General features: G+C 46.3%; 1 protein-coding gene and 1 long non-coding RNA gene across 12 annotated transcripts in view; one reads left to right on the top strand and one right to left on the bottom strand.

Moving 5' to 3' along the window:
- DEPDC5 (DEP domain containing 5, GATOR1 subcomplex subunit) overlaps window positions 1-16,349 on the bottom strand; it is a 141,604-nt gene that overhangs the window by 15,196 nt on the left and 110,059 nt on the right. For 9 of the 11 annotated variants that reach the window (XM_047697297.1, XM_047697302.1, XM_047697303.1 and 6 more), the window contains 5 exons: window positions 7,771-7,925; window positions 5,536-5,613; window positions 4,897-5,029; window positions 3,151-3,259; window positions 1,671-1,895 (listed from right to left, as the gene is read on the bottom strand). In XM_047697297.1, the coding sequence (XP_047553253.1) occupies window positions 1,671-1,895; window positions 3,151-3,259; window positions 4,897-5,029; window positions 5,536-5,613; window positions 7,771-7,925 (700 nt within the window). Of the gene's footprint in view, window positions 1-1,670; window positions 1,896-3,150; window positions 3,260-4,896; window positions 5,030-5,535; window positions 5,614-7,770; window positions 7,926-16,349 lie in introns of those variants that run through there. The other 2 variants (XM_047697305.1, XR_007121887.1) reach the window with 2 other exon arrangements.
- Window positions 328-1,762, top strand: LOC125082099 (uncharacterized). The gene is made up of 3 exons (XR_007121890.1): window positions 328-481; window positions 748-863; window positions 963-1,762. It is a non-coding gene; the product is annotated as an uncharacterized LOC125082099 (long non-coding RNA).

The raw sequence follows: 16,349 nt of genomic DNA on the forward strand, positions 1-16,349 counted from the left end.
ATGAGTGAAATTCTACTATAATCCTGCGAGCCACTGGAAAACTAATGAAAGAACAGCTTCAAGAAAACAGGCAAACATGTGAAATTCCTTCTGGTTTCAGAATCAATGCCAACACCCTAACGCCCACATGCAAACCCCAAGTGAAGGACACCTGCTTAATAAACCACCTGATGAAGACCTAAATCCTCTCTTCCCCCTTACTCTCTCTCCCTTTGTTTTGGGCAGATGACTTATTTTTCCATACGTTGCTTCTCTTTATGTGCAATTTTTCTGAAGTAACTAAGAACCAAAGCTAAAATGAAATAATCTGAATCTCACTTTAAGCTTAGGACTATGGCAGACAGGAGAGGGTTCCACCAGCCTGCTGAAGGAGGAGACTTTGTTAATGAGGATGTGCATGCAGAAATTGTCAAGATAGCCTCCAGAACCAGAATGATGATGCAAGGGGGACAGTTCCCAAAGCAGTAACTCTGACCCAGGAGTAAGTGGGGACATTGGAGAATGTCAGGAGATATTTTGTCTCACTGGGTGGTGGTGTGGGGGGCAGGGGAGAGGGGGTGGTGTGCTACTGGTAACTAGTAGGTAGGGAGTAGATGGCCTTTTTTTTTCCCAAAAGACTTCAAAGAGGGACAGAGTTAAAAATGCAATACAAGGAAGCGGGTAAGTCGTGACTACTGGGGGAAAGGAAGCCACTCTCTTCATAGTTTTGTCTTCTCCATGCCCCCCCCCCTCAATTCTCACACACAGTGCTGGGCATGCTGGGGTGAAGGTATAAGGCAAGGTTCAAAGCTACATCTGGAACCAAGTGAATCTGACGATCTGGAAACTGTCATGACTCTTAGCATTTCCATTCTACCAGCTAGGTAAGAATTCTAATGAGCTGGGCATTTCCAAGCAAACTAAGCAGAAGGTGGAATTTCTCTGGAGTTTGATCTCTGTTACATTTCCTCCCTTCTTTCCAGGGGGTTTTTAGGATCTCTCCAACCTGCCATTGAGGTAAATCCTGTGACTGCTTGCCTAGAGCATGCATTGCCTAAAGACGTTTACAGCCCAACCCATCAGTCCAGTCCTTGAGACCAGAGGTCCCATCTCCTAACAGAGGTCACCACCATTCAATATGTGGATGTGCACCCCTACCCTGGAGCTGCAGGAACCAAGGAAAGGAGGGAAGACTCCTAGTTTACATCCCTTGATATGGTGAAAACATCTGGGGAAGAAAGCTGGAAGAAAGATTCATCATGCTCAGCCTCAGTGTCTGGAATGGATAACCTCTGAGATTCCTTCCTCTTCAGACATCCTAAGACACTAAGGTCCTGGGAAGGCTTCTGGCAGGTCCTAAACCAGGAGTGAGCAGCAGCTCACAATCCCTGTAGTCTGGCTGCTTCTCAGGAAAAGTGGCCCCGCTGTCTATTCTCTCCTGTTTATGCAGGTTTAGCACTGTGCCCTGATTTGAGAGTTCTTGGACACTGTTTCTTTGTTGGGATAATAACGATCTTGACCCCCTCAGGTCAGTGGGAGCTAGTACAAGAGTCCACCTTGTGGACAGACTACCAGTATGACAGGCACAGTGGCTCTAATCCTGGTCCATGTGGCATTGTCCCCTTGGCTGACTGCCCTTCTCCCTCAGCTCCCGGCATCATCCCCAGGCCCCATCTGAGCTGAGCACCTACCTAAAAGTGCAGCTGCCTGGCTCCGCCCTCCGAAGCTGCGGCTGAAGGAGCTGTGCCTGCTTGCATAGGAGGCTGGCCGGCTAGGCAGCCAGGGCAAGAGAAAAGCAGGAATCTCGGAGTGCAAGAGCTCTTCGGCTACAAAGGCCACCTCAAACCACTTGCGCTGGAAGCTGGCAAAGTCCTCCACTGCCGTTGTGTGCCAGGTGGTGGGTTGCTGCATGGCCACTGGGAAAAGCAAAGGGGAGAGAAAGTGCCCTCAGTATAAATGCTCATTTTCATACCGATGCAGGGCTGAACCTTGAAAACACGATGCTAAGTGAGGGAAACCATACACAATAGGCCACATGTTATAGGGTGCCACTTGAATGAAATATCCAAAATAGGCCACTCCCTAGAGACAGGAGGCAGATCCCCCTGGGGGAGGGGGGGGAGGAGTTTGGCAGTGACTGTCCCTGGACACAAGGGTTCATTTCAGGTCCAGAAAACGATCTGAACCCTAGACAGAGGTGGTGGGTTTGCACAACACCAGGAATGTACTAAACGCCAGAGAAGTGTTCCCATCAGAATGGTTCGTTTTATGTTGCGTGAACTTTTCTTCAATTAAAAAAGATTTTCCTTCCCTCAGTTTCATACCACTAATTTCAGAGCAGGTAACAGTAACCAGCTTTGTTTTTTTCCCCCCACTTGAAGGTAAAATTGGTATTAGTCCAAGTGAGAATTTAAGGGGAGGGGTGGCCGTGGACATGCAATTGGGTACCAGGAAAAACCCTGCACAGATCCACTTCCAACATGTTCTTGGATAAAAGAGCACAGTGAGGGTGCTCGCCGCTTCATCTGATTCCCAAAACCCAGAGGCTGAGAAGCCGGTTGTCTTCAGGATGGCAGTCATCTCCAGCCAAGGTGGATTCTGGGTGGACTAGAGCCATGGCTCTGAATCCTGGGTGCCTTGAGCACGACATGAGCTACCTCTGACCTTGCTGGAATGGGTCCCTCTTGGAATTATGTTTTCTCATTAAAAGAAAAAAGTTAAAATGTATCTTAGAAAACTTGCTAGGATTTGATAATCTTTCTAGGGTAAGAAATGGGAGTCTAGCAAGTAAAAAGTGCTATAAGTTACAGATCAGACCCTGTCTATACTCAGAACCATCTGCACTGGATAGGGGCGGGAGAGGGAGCACTATAACTCAAATTAGTAACCAAAAAATGGCTAATGGGAATTTCCTCACACCAAGATCCCTTGGCCTCTTGTAGGTTTATCTTCCATCCACACTGTTCTGACCAAGAACATACCAGAGCTTTAGGAAATACTCGTCACTCTGGTTATGCTTAAATTAAGTACAAATGCTTGGGAAGTTGACAGATCTGTCTACTTAGAATACAAAGTCACACAAGGAACTCAAGAACCACCATCATTTGACAAAGCAAGCCACCAGGAAAAATACTTGCCCCCGTGGGCAAGAGCATTCGCCTTATCTCTGACCTCGGTCAGGTTCTTTGTCCACGACTATCTTGTAGAAATAGAAGCCATAGATGAAGGTCCGCCAGACTTCACCAGATGCATGTGTGATGAGCTGCTCTTCCAGCATTTTCTAGAAGGAGAGACATTGAAACTCTGAAATTACTGTGGAAGGACATCTTGAGGTGCAGCCCTCAGTTCCCTGGAGTCAAGGAAGTGACCGGAACATTGAGGAGACCCTACTCTTCACCCCCCCATCAGCCATGATGATTGCTCTAGGATAAATGCTGCACCTGATGTAAATTATATTACACAATTCAAAGGCTTATTATAGTATCATCAATTACTTCAAACATACAGGAAAGTATAAAGAAGATCCAGGTATACCCCTACCCAGCTTCAACAAACTTAACATTTTGCTATACTGACTTCAGATCTTTTTTTTTTTTTTTTTTAAGATTTTATTTATTTATTTGACAGAGAGATCACAAGTAGGCAGAGAGGCAGGCAGAGAGAGAGGAGGAAGCAGGCTCCCTGCCGAGCAGAGAGCCCCATGCGGGGCTCGATCCCAGGACTCTGAGATCATGACCTGAGCCGAAGGCAGCGGCTTAACCCACTGAGCCACCCAGGCGCCCCTGACTTCAGATTAGAAGACAAAACAAAATATTCTGTGGACCCTCCCATGTCTCATTCCTCTTCCTCTCTCCCCAGAAATAAATGGCTAGTGTAACATTATTCTCATGCATGTTTTTAATAATTTTATTATATGCACAAGGACTGATAGAGAATATGAGGTGTTTTTGTGAGACTGTAAATTTTAAATGAACGGCATGATACAATTATCAGTTTGCATATTGGATTTTCACTCAACATCATGCTTCAGACATTGTCCATGTTGTTAAATGCATCCTTCATGCTCATTCATTTTAAGGGCTGTAGAAGCATTCTACCATGTAAAAAGGAAAATCTGATTCTTAGGGATGGGTAAAGGTCATGTAAAACTGCCTAATGAGACCCTCGAAGAGGGAAATGAAGATTGCATGCTTATTCAAATCAGCTACTGATTTTATGTTTCAGGGATGACAAGTTAGCTCGGACTGTTTCCAGTGGGGGCCTCTGTGTGGACAGGACAGCATGAACCCCATCAGCCAACCTGACCTTCCCTGCTCTTTTCCTCTCCTGTGTGATTCCAGTTCTAAACAGTGTCATTAAATTCAGCAAGTGTTTGCTGGATGCCTACTGTGTGCCAAACAGCATGGTGATTTGGAAATGGGAAGACAAGAGATAGCTCAGCCCTCAAGGAGCCCAGTCAAGGTGGGAGACAATGAAATGAGATAGGCAGCATCTTCCTTCTGTTGTGCTAAGTGCTCTGACACAGTAAGACCAGGGCACCAGAAGGTCCCTGAGGCAGAGACCTGGATCCTGAATAAGCAGGAGGTGGCCCAGGCAAAATGGGGGCTGGAGGTCAGAGAGAAGGCATTCCCTGGGAATCTTTCACAGACTCCTCCAATGTTCAAGAGTGCAGACTCCATCCACAACACTTCAGTTCAGATGATAAATTCTGCTGGATTTTTAAGTCAAGGTATAGTGTCTTTCAAATCAAGACCTGCACGTTCATTGACTGCAGACAGGCCTTATATTTACTAAAAGCAGAGCCTTACCGCAACCCACAGATCCCATTACTAGAAAGGACAGCTGCTTCAGAGACCAGCTCTGGTTTCCCAGGGGCCTGAGCAGACAGTCCTGTGGGCCCCGCCCGTGCTATCTCACCTGCATGATATCGATGGCCATCGCCTGTGTCTGGACGCCCTCCACGTTGTTCACCAGCCAATGTACCACCTCTGCGCTGATGAAGCAGCACGGTGAGAGGCCCTTCTGTTCTGAGAGCAGCTGGACTCCCGTCCTGAATTTCAACATAGCAGGCAGGGAGCAGGGTATGTGTGCATGGTGGCAACAAGCAAAAGAGAAGGTGAAAGGAAGGGACTCCCACTAGAGCATTTAATTTCTGAAGTAAGGCTCCTCACAGAATAATTTCTCTCACTATTCCTAAACCCACAGAAATCTGCAAGATAGGACAAAAGGAGGTGTTATAGGGGGAAAAGGAGAATATGAAGGAAGAGGAATCTGACACTTAAGAGAATTACCTATAGCTGTCAAGCATTGTACTAGGTAATTTACATAATTATTTCACTTAATCCTTACACTAAGCCTGCAACTTAACCACAAGTATCCCATTTTACAAACAAGGTAACATAGGCTCAGAGAGGTCAAGTAATTTATCCAGGGTCTCACAGCTGGTGAGCAATACAGCCAGCTGAATCCACCAGATCACACTGCCCGAGCATCACTGTGTCTCAGGGCTCTGAAATCTTCCTACCCTTGCACTCATACACATAACAAACCACTTACGAGGGGTGTTTCATGGCTTCCAGGATCTCCGTCAGGGTGGAGGATGAAGTTAAGGAGCTTGCTGCCAGCTGCTGAGAGCTGTAAACAGAATGTCCAGTCAGCAAAGCATGGGGATACAGGTGCGGTCAAGAGCATGACCTTCAGGAACCATTCTTACAGAGCTGGAGGCCAAGGATGACAGTGATACTGAAGGCATTCAAGCGAATGCTGGTCACTATATCCTAGGGATATCTCATGGGGGGTTTCCTACTTCAAAAGCGTACATGTTAAGATAAAAAAAAAAAAAAAAGAATCAAAGTGGTTTTGTGTCCAAAGTTGCTTCCCTTAATAAGCATCTCCCCTTTTAATTAACACCTCAGCCACTTCTGAGAGATCTCCCTGGACAGCTCTGGTTTTACCCCCAAGGCCTTCCCCACCATTTAATCTCACCAGAGAACGCTAGGTAAACTGGTAAGAGCAGGAGAGAGAGAATTCCAGTATCATCGCTTACCAGCTAGAGGGACTCTAGTTCCCTCATCTGAAGATGGGGGTGATACTATTCCTTATCTTTTGGGGGTGTCATGAGGCTAATGTGTGTAAAATACCAAGTGTAGGGGTGATACCTACAAAGTCTCAAATGGTGAACAATACTGAACATAATAACAATAATGTCAACTGGAAACTCAGAGAGGTTAAAGGAACAGGTAAAGGTTAAAGAGCTGGGAGGTATCAGGGTCCGGGTTTGAATCCAGGTCTGCCTGTTTCCAAAGCCCAGAACTTTCTACCACCTATCACCTTAGTTCTTCCTCAGTGGTCTGGCTTTAAACATGTGCAATACTTGACAGCTGAGCCCAGATAACTGGGTGGGGGACACTCCTAGCCGCCCACCATACCAAACCTGGAGCTTATTCCAGAAGCTCCTCAAGTCCATAAAACCTCTCCCTTTCCTCAGTCTCAGCCGCCTCTTCCTATTTGGAGGGACCAGGACTCCGTGGAGCATTTCAGAATCGCAGGTTAAAAAAAGCCTGTGAAGACACCACCCACTCCCCCATGAAGTGAACTTCCTTCTAAGTCCTGAGTCCCCACTACAAGAGTCCAAACAAGAGGCTGTCCCGCCTGCAGGAACATCTTCGATGGCAGAGAACTTAGCTCCTCTATGCAGCCCATTTCCCAGGGGCAGTACCAACTGCTAGTCAGTTCTTCATCACAAAATGGGACCTGTTCTTTGTCATTTTCATCATTGGTCCTGATTTGTGTCACTTCTGGTCTTCTCATCTCCAGCCCAAGAATCCCCAGTTCCTCTTTTCTTCCAAAAGCAGAACAAAACCTGCCACTTAATGAGGAAGCAGAGAAATTCACTCCCTCCACTCTCCTCCACGTCCAGAGCCGAAAAATCAGCCAGGCTTGATGGGGATATGGGCCTGGAGGGACAAAAGAGACTAAAGAAGTCCAGGCTGCCTGCTGCCTCTGAAGTGATCCTCAGCCCTCCTGGTCAGAGTGAGTGAGGTGCCCTGTACCAGAGCCAGGGAAAACTGGCAGACCACGGGACAGAAAGGAAAGTGGGTGGCCGCTGGCAGGGGCCAGCCAGGTGAGCTGCCACAGGGGCCCTTTTGCTCTCGGATAAAGGCATGCAAAAGTCACATCTGAAACCATTGCACCAAGGACTGCTCAGGTCGCAGGACAGTGAGGCAACCAGAACAGACTGGGCAGAATATTAGAAGGCTAACACTGCTGGGAAGGAAATCAAAAAGTTGTTTTTCAGATGTGACAAATCGTAATAAAATCTGGGGCTAACTTTCTCAAGTAAATGAGGTCCAAAGCAGCTTCTTTTTTCCTCAGATACTCAGGAATAGGAAAAGGACAGCCATGGTTGGGGCACAACCAGCCACTCATCTGCTGTTCATTTCTTCAAGCTGCAGATACTGATTGTCCATAATCAGGCACCAGGTGTGCCACACTCAACAGGATAGACTGGGTCCAGGATCCCTTCCCAAAGCCCACTCCTACACAATGCCTGATACTTCCCTGTGTCTCTGTAGGCACCTGTCAGCTATCCAGGAAGAAAGGCAGGACACAGATCCTCAGCCCCATCAAAGAGGTGCCGCTAAGACCTGAGTGCCCCAGGTTTCCAGGTAGAACTCACAGCTGAGTCAGATAGTGGACCTGGGACTCTGGACTCTCAGCCTCCACAGCCTCTGAGGCCAGACCCTCCCCAGTACCTCCCCAGTGCATTAGTTTGGACATTCTGAGTCTCACCTGCTGTCACTGGAGTTTGCAGAGGGGAAGCTCTGTTCCCCTGAGTTCTGGGAGTTCCCAAAGGCCTGGCTGTTGCCTCTGTCCACAGACTGGCTTGTGCTTACCCCCAAACTGGTGCTGTCCAGCACTGGGGTAGCTGTCTGGTCCACAGACACCTAAAGGAGATTTGAAAATGAACAAAACAATGAAATTCTTTAAGGCTATTTATATATGTGATCCTCCCCATTCCTCTCTCCTTCGTAACCCTCAGTGGTTCCTGGTGAAGAGCTAAAGGAGCCCAGCCCAGTCTTATGTGGGCTGCCTTCTATCAGAGCCATGGGAATTCCTGCACCCCACACCACGGCTGATAGGAAATCGCCATTCACAGTAAATCCCCAGAACCAAAAAAAATGGCTCCAGCACCTGACTCAAGTCACATATTTACACTAAAAAAAAAATCTCCACAGAAATAGTAAGAAAGGCAGCACTCCTGTGAGACTGAGAAGTGGGAGAGAGAGAATACAATTAGAGACAAACAGGTGAATATCCTAGCAAACACCCTCCCTCACCATGGCTTACCCTTTGCTACCCCAACCTTCCTTTCCTGTGTCTGTCAGCAGGACATCAACCTTCTAAGTGTCCAGGCTCAATCCTCAGGGGCATCTGGTAGCTCCCTTCCTTCTCTAGCTTCACCTCTAAAGAGAGGCCTAGTTCTGCAGCCTCGCCTCAGCCGATTCACGTGTATTTCCACATCATGCCTGTTCTCCCAGGAGAGGCTGTAACAGTCTCCCACCTGACTCCACCAACTGCAGCCTCTCGTCCCTGAAGACCCTACCTGCCAGCCACCTCCATTTTTATCCTCCTAAAAAAAAACCAGTTCTAATCCCATCGCTTCATGACTCTGAAATCTTTCAGATCTCCCTATGAGCTACCAAACTTGCAGAGCCCTGTGGGTCCAGCACAAACAGCCCTGGTTGGTGATGGCCCTGCACAGCCGGCTAATCACCCACATACACATTTCCAGCCAAATCAGACCCCGTGTGTTTAATCCTGTCTGTGTGCTCCGCCGACTCGAGGTGCCCTTCCCTACAACCGTAAGCTAAAAACCCATCATCTTAAGGGCTATTTCAAATGCTGCTCCCTCAGTAAAATGTCTTCTGACTCACTCTCACCCCAGCTCCCAAAGGAAAACCATCTCTTTCATTCTCTACTTTGGATCTCTATAACCCCCTCCTGGCAGCTGCCAATTTTTGCTTCATGCAATATTTTATTGGTCTCATTCCCTTTAAACATCTTAAGAGCACAGGACTATGACCTGTTCACCTAGAAGGGCTGTCCTGTACCCCACAGCAGATACCTGGAGAGAACAGCACTTCCAGAGCACTTCAGGAAAAATCTGACTCCTAGTCCCTCTTATATAGGTTTCTTAAGTAGTTCAGAATGGAGCCTTCTATTATCAAACATTTTGTTGGATGTTGTAAATCACTCCTTCTAAAATGAGGTGTCCCAACCTTGGCACCATTGCCACTAAAAGCCAGATGAGTCTTTGGGTGGACTGTCCTGTACCTTGTAAGATGTTGAGCAGCAACCCTGCCTTCACCTACTAGATGCTGGTAACACCAGCCCCCAACCCCTCCATTTTCAGCTGTGACAATTAAAAATACCTCCAGATACAACCAAATGCACCCTGGGAAACAAAGTAGCCACCAGTTCTTAAAGAACCATTCTCCTACATCAGGCTCAATGATTTCCAAAAAAGACTGCACAGACTTTGCTAGCTCCATAAATACACAGAGAAATGCAGCAAGAAGCAGCTTGCAATTACCAATCACCATCTGCCTCTAACCAGCAAGACTTAGAAACAGGTACTAGACCATAAAATTAAATGAGAAGGGCACCTGGGTGGCTCAGTTGGTTAAGCAACTGCCTTAGGCTCAGGTCATGATCCTAGAGTTCTGGGATCAAGTCCCACATCCGGCTCCCTGCTCAGCAGGGAGTCTGTTTCTCCCTCTGACTTCTCCCCTCTCATGTGCTCTCTTTCTCTCAAAGAAATAAAATTTTTAAAAAAATTAAAAGAGAAGAAGCTAATTGACGGGGGCTAGACCCAGCTCTTAGGTCCTACCTTCCAGACACCTATAGCGGGGTTAACTCTCATCTACAGCACCTGAGAGTTGCCTCACCAGCCTAAACTGCCGGAAATTTACATGATTCCTATTGCTTTATTTTAGCAGGCCCTCTGAATCAGAAATTGGCAAACATTTCTTGTAAAGGAGCAGAGAGTAATTATTTTAGATTTTGTGGGCTATAGGGCCCTGTTGAAACTACTCAATTCAGTAAGAAGGACAGAAGCAGCCCAATAATGTAAATGAATGGGTGTGGCTTTGTTCCAGTAAGAATTATTTACAAAAGCAGATGTGGGTCAGATTTGCCCCATAGTTTCCTGACCCCTTGCACTATATCGTATAATGTCCATCTTTCAGGAGACTGCTTAGAACTTAATACCATGAAAGATTATGCTTCTCCTGGGCAAATGGTTTGCCTTTACCTTATGACCACTCTGAATCCTAGAATAGATGTTTCCCACTTTTCTTTGGCTCCCAGATAGTTCAGAGCTGAATTTAGCATTAAACTCTAGATAATTTATAAGACCTCAGATGATATCCTATCTTAAGTTTTTCTTTTCCTACATTTCCTCATTTAGTCACATTTTATCCTGGAGATTGCATTTATTGCCGTAACCCACCTGAAGGACCTTTCTGGAATGAGCAGAAAGACAAGGAAAGTTGGACGGACAGAAGGGCAGAATTTGCACAGAGGCCTAGAAAAGGCAAGTGGTGGGAGGTGCTTGGTGTTGGATGCAACTCCATTTATTAAAAAAAATATATATATATTTTATTATTTTTTTACTTTTAAAGTAGTCCCTGCACCCAAAGTGGGTCTCAAACTCACAACCTGGAGATCAAGAGTCACATGCTCTCCCAACTGAGCCAGCCAGGCACCCCAGAGACAACTCCATTTTAAGAACCTTATTCCAAATCCTCCTTACAGAGGGGTTCCACGTAAACTGCATAGACACCCCCACCTCCAGGAGCTGCAGGTGAATCTCTCCATCCTCTTTTGAGTAAGCTACTATTAGGGACTTGCTTCAAGAACAGAGTATAGGAAGGGAAAAACAGTAACTTCATAATGGAGATCGCTGACAAATACTACAACACCAAGTGATGAAGGCTCCTGTAACCAATGATGTTGTGTGGATCCCATGGACCCCCTAGTATGACGTGAGGAGAAGCATACTTCACCACTGAGCTATTCTTGTCAAGAATCCATAACTCCACCAGAAGAAAAACATCAAGCCAGCCCAGATTCAGAAGCATTCTACAGGGTATCTAGCCAGGGCTCCTCAAGACTCTCCACATTGTTAAAAAAACAAAAACAAGGAAAGACTGAGAAACTGTCACAAATCAGAGGACACTGGAGAGACACTAAAACTAAATGCAACTTGGTGCCCCTGGACTGGAGCCTGGAACAGAAAAAGGACATTAACAGAAAAGCTGGTGAAACCCAAATAAAGTCTGGTATTTAGTTAATTAAACAAACCAACCCTCATCAACAACACCAATCCCCAGTCCCATTCCCCTTCCCATACACCTGAAGCCGTGGGAGAAGATGAGGGATGAAGCTCCATCAGGGATGACCTAGAGGTTCGCACCATCCACAACAGGCACCCCCAAGGAACCTCCAACTCGTGTGCCTGTCACAGCCCCACTTTCTGATGCTGGAAGACCATTAGTCACCAGGAAGCTGCCACATCTGCCAGCCCAGCTCTCTAACTGTACCTCGAGGGTGGCAGACAGAACATACTGCTTTGTCTTTTCTGAAGACAAAGTGGGCTAAGTGGCGTTCCTGGTTTCCCCTCACCTGGCTCCTTTAGGGCATTTAGAGGCATCATAAAAGGACCCATGACAGAATCTCATATTCAGAGAGCTTGGGAATAACTCTCAGCTCCATAGCCAGGTTTCCCAAGGTTTATAATATCAGGGAAGGATGGAATATCTTTTATTTTTTTTTATTTATTTGACAGAGAGAGAGAGAGACACAGCAAGAGACGGAACACAAGCAGGGGGCGAGGGTGAGGGAGAAGCAGGCTTCCTGCTCAGCAGTGAGCCCAGTGTGGGGCTTGATTCCAGGACTCTGGGATCATGACCTGAGCCAAAGGCAACCACCCAACCACCCAGGTGCCCCTGGAATATCCTTCCAAATCAAACCTCTGCCCCCCTGCCCTCATGGAGCTTGCCATCTGGGTGTGGGAAGGAAAAACAGACAATAGACAAGGAATGCCCATGTTAGGACAGCCCTATGCCTAGGAGGAGCTCGGGATTTCTGATCTCAACTGAACTACATTTTCTCCACAGGTACAGCCTCCCTCTTTCATACGTCCATCCTAGCCCCTGACTCTGAATGGTTATTTATATTTTCATATCTCAGCACCACTCTAAAAAAAAAAAAAAAAAGAAAAAGGAAGAGGTTATCAATAAATAGACATACAGTAAGATCAAATAAATATATGAGAAAATCCAGTGAACAAGGATAGAAAAAAATGAGGAAAAAGTAAACAAGGGTAGGGAAAAATGTGACATTCTAGAGTATCCATAAGTACTTCAATGGTAACATTTTAAATGTTTAGACCTGTTCCATGCAATACAGTGACTACTAGCTATTTGTGGCTATTCAAATATAAATTAAAATAAAATGTAAAATTCAGTTCCTCAGTTGCACCAGCCTCTTGTCAAATGCTCACTAGCCATGTGTGACTAACCATCTGTGTTGGACAGCACGGATACAGAACACTTCCATCATGACAGAAAGTTCTAGTGGACAACACTGTTCTACAGCAAAGGTAGCAAATGAAAATATGTATAGGGACTATTGATATATATTGGCACAGCTGGCTATTACCAAAAAAAAAAAAAAAAAAAAAAAAAGGAAAGGCCACACTGCTGGGAAGGAAACCAGGACCCACATCTCGGTTATTTTATAATAGAAGACAGAAACCTGTGTATCTGTATGAAATTTCCTGATTTTTAAGTATTTGCAACCACTTCAAGAGTTAAAAATGCACAGCAAGGCTGAACATGTTTTCAGGAGCTGGGAATGAAAGGAATGTCCTGCAGGTAAAACTGTGCTCATGGCAAAAGCCTTGCACAGAGATTTCTGATAAGAGCCTGACTGATGGTGAAGAGTTTAGGTGAGGGCAACGGTTGATTAATATGACCCCGAGGTCCTCTGGAGGGAGGGTGGAACTAACCCCCCAGGGACATGAGCCTTTTGTTCACTCTTGTCTCCAAAGAGAGAAAACAGATCAAAGGGTAAAAAGTCCACTTTTGGTCACTGACTCTGACTTCCCTGGGCTCCCACAAGCATGCCAAAAACTGGGGCCCTAACAGCTGTGGCTTCAAAGTGCACTCTGCAACAGCCTAGGGGCCTATGGGAGCATCTCTGGGGCCATCACAGGGCATACCCGCTGGGGACTAGGAGCCTTTTCCAATCCCCCGCATACTTAAGCCAAAATGGTTCCACAGAAAAGAAATTAATTTATCCACAGAAAAGGGTTTTTTTGTTGTTGTTGTTGTTCCATTGTTCAAATAAACATTTTCGTGTCTATCTCCCCCATTAGTGTATCTCAGGCAGTACTTACTGAGCTCCTCCCAAATGCCAGGCAGGGTGTTGAAGAATCAATGGTGAGCAACACAGACATGGCAGCTGCCCTATGGGAGCTTACAGGCCTACAGTCTCATGAAGTTGGGCACTAATCAAATCCCAGCCATACAAACACAGAAGTGGAACCAGGAGAAGAGCGGAAAGGACGGGCACGGGAGCTGTATGAATCTTTAAGATGTAGGATTTGATTAGATGGCTAGGAGTTAACCAGGCACAGAGGGAACAGTGCATGCCAAGGCACTGTGGGTGGAAACCTAGTGCCTACAGCAGTGTGGAGAAAGGCTCTTGTCATTGGAGTCGAAGAGGATGACATGATGAGGCTGGAAAGGGAGGGAGAGCCTTGATCATGCAGGCCCTTCCAGGCCATCATAAGGATTTTGGCCTTTATCCTTAAGGAAAAAAAGCCACATGTTAAGGACTGAATATGTCCCCCCAAAATTCACATGTTGAAGCCCTAAACCCTATGTGATTATATTTGGGGGTGGGGCCTTTGGGAACTGATTAGGTTTAGATGAGGCCATGAGGGTAAAGTCATGATGGGATTAATGTCTTTGTAAAAAGAGGAGAGACAACAGCTCTCTTTATCTGCCACCTGAAGACATAAGAGAAGGCGGCCATCTGCAACCCAGAAAGAAACCCTCACCAGGAAGCGAATGTGTTGGCACCTTGATCTTGGACTTTTCAGCCTCCAAAACTTGAAGAAGCCAATGCACCCCTTAAGCCCCTAGTCTATAGTGTTCCATTACAGCAAAACCCTGGGCTGGGAAACAGACTGCCAAGAGCCAGGATGGAAGCAAGGAGACCACACTGGAAGCTCCTTCAGGACCAGCGTGAGAAATGGTCACAGGGACTGGGGGTGGAGGACTGGTGATAGAAATGAAGAAGAAAAGGAGGTGAGTCCTTGCTGGGGTGAGCCCCTGCGACAGATGCCTGCTTTGAGAGTAACTGGCTGGGGGTCAGAAGATGCGGGAGGGAAGAAAGCCTACCAGCAGTTCAGGCCTCAGGTGGCAGGAGCTTGTCCCCTTGACCATGATATTCCCTCCAGCTCCAAACCACAGACTAAAGATACCGGCTGAATTCTGAGGAAAATTTCATTACCAAGGGCTTCTCATGCTTTCCAAATGCTTGTGTCAGTTTGTGATGATGAAAATCGATTTCCAGAGAGCAGGGCACAGAAAGCACTGTGTAGCTCTGTTCCGGTTATCAGATAGAGTGACATGTTCATTATCATTAGAATGATGAATTGGTGGCAAAAAACTCGTTTCCAAGGCTGGTGCACAGCCCTGTTACCTGGAACCCTCTGCACATTGCTGTCTGTTTTAATTTTATAGGCACCTTCTTCCCTGAGCAGAGTCAGAATCTGGGTAATGCCCTCCTACCCCCTTGGCCAGAAAGAACCCCTTTGTCGGTAGAAAGCTGTTGTGAAGGGCAAAAATCACAGGCAACATCCTGGCAACTCAGAGCTGGAGGACTTACATTGCGAGGTCCTACAGGGTCATCCCGAATTTCAGAGATAAAAGGCGCAGGAGATGTCACCCAGGGCCAGTGCATTTTTATGCACGCACACACACACACACTCATGGAAAACAGCTGATGGCCCGATCAAGCTGGGTCACTATCTGGTACCCTCAGCCCCTGTCCTCCCTCCCCTCTCCCACACACAATACACGTATGGGGGAATGTACTACGTGCCAGGGTCCAAACTAACCACACAGAAGCTTCATCTCAGTTCCCTTTCAGAGCAAGCCTACAAAGAAAACATGATTAGTCCCATTCTACAGATGAGACACCTGAGGTTCAGGGAGGTTAGTGCAGCTGCCAAAAGGCTCACAACCAGTCTGATGCCAGAGCCTACACACTGTTTTTATTTTATTTTTTTTAAGATTTTTTAAAAAAATCTATTTATTTGAGAGAGAAAGAGAGTGTGGCAAGCAGAGGGAGAGGGAGAAGCAGGCTCCCCACTGGGCAGAGAGCCCGATGCAGGGCTCGATCCCCAGACCCCAGGATCACAACCTGAGCTGAAGGCAGATGTCCAACCGAGTCACCCAGGTGCTCAGTAGGGAGTGACAGTCTTTTAACATGTAGCACCATTCTCTTAAGGAGCTCATGACCCATTCTTTGCAGTTCCTGGTCTGGGAATTGGGGTGGAGAGCAGAGGCTGCTGGAATGGCAAATAGGCTCTAATAAGCAGCTGTCCGAAATGAACACAGAAACCTGGCATGGTAGGAATCCTATGCTAATCCCAGCCAGTAGCCAGCTACATCCCATGCAGCCTGCGATATTGTCCCTGCCTCAGGCATTATTAGAAGGGCGTTACCTAGTTTCCAAATATGTAGGGCTCTTCTAGTTATCTAGTTGTCCTTGACCTGTTAACTGCTCAGTGAACAGAAAAATGCTTTATGGGATTTCATTCCCTTGAAGTCTGTTGAAAAATGCATATTCTTTATAATCCTCAAAACTACCCTACAAGGAAGATATTTTTATTCAAACGAGGAAACTGAGGCTCAGGAGGTTAATTCACATGCCTAAAGCAGCTCTCCGGTACAGTGCTGAAGACGAAATCTGAAAGGAGCCCTCTGACTCCAGTGCCCCTCTCCACTCTCCACACATCATGGTAGAAAACAAACACAGCAAATTCCATGTTACGTATATTTTAACACAACAATAATAAATAAACCAAACAAAAACAAACTGAGCACAATCTCATTTTGTGTCAGTATAGAGGATCCCTTACTATATATGAGCAGAGACAATCTTTTGATTTATGTGTAAGCTTAACAACACACTTGGTCAGTAATACAAACTTTATTCGCGTGCCTCTCCCAACAGCTCATTTTTATACATGATTTCCAACTGTGGGAACTTGTCCATTTTTGTTTCAC

Source organism: Lutra lutra, chromosome 12 (genome assembly GCF_902655055.1).
Source record: "Lutra lutra chromosome 12, mLutLut1.2, whole genome shotgun sequence".
NCBI classification, from domain to species: Eukaryota; Metazoa; Chordata; class Mammalia; order Carnivora; family Mustelidae; genus Lutra; species Lutra lutra.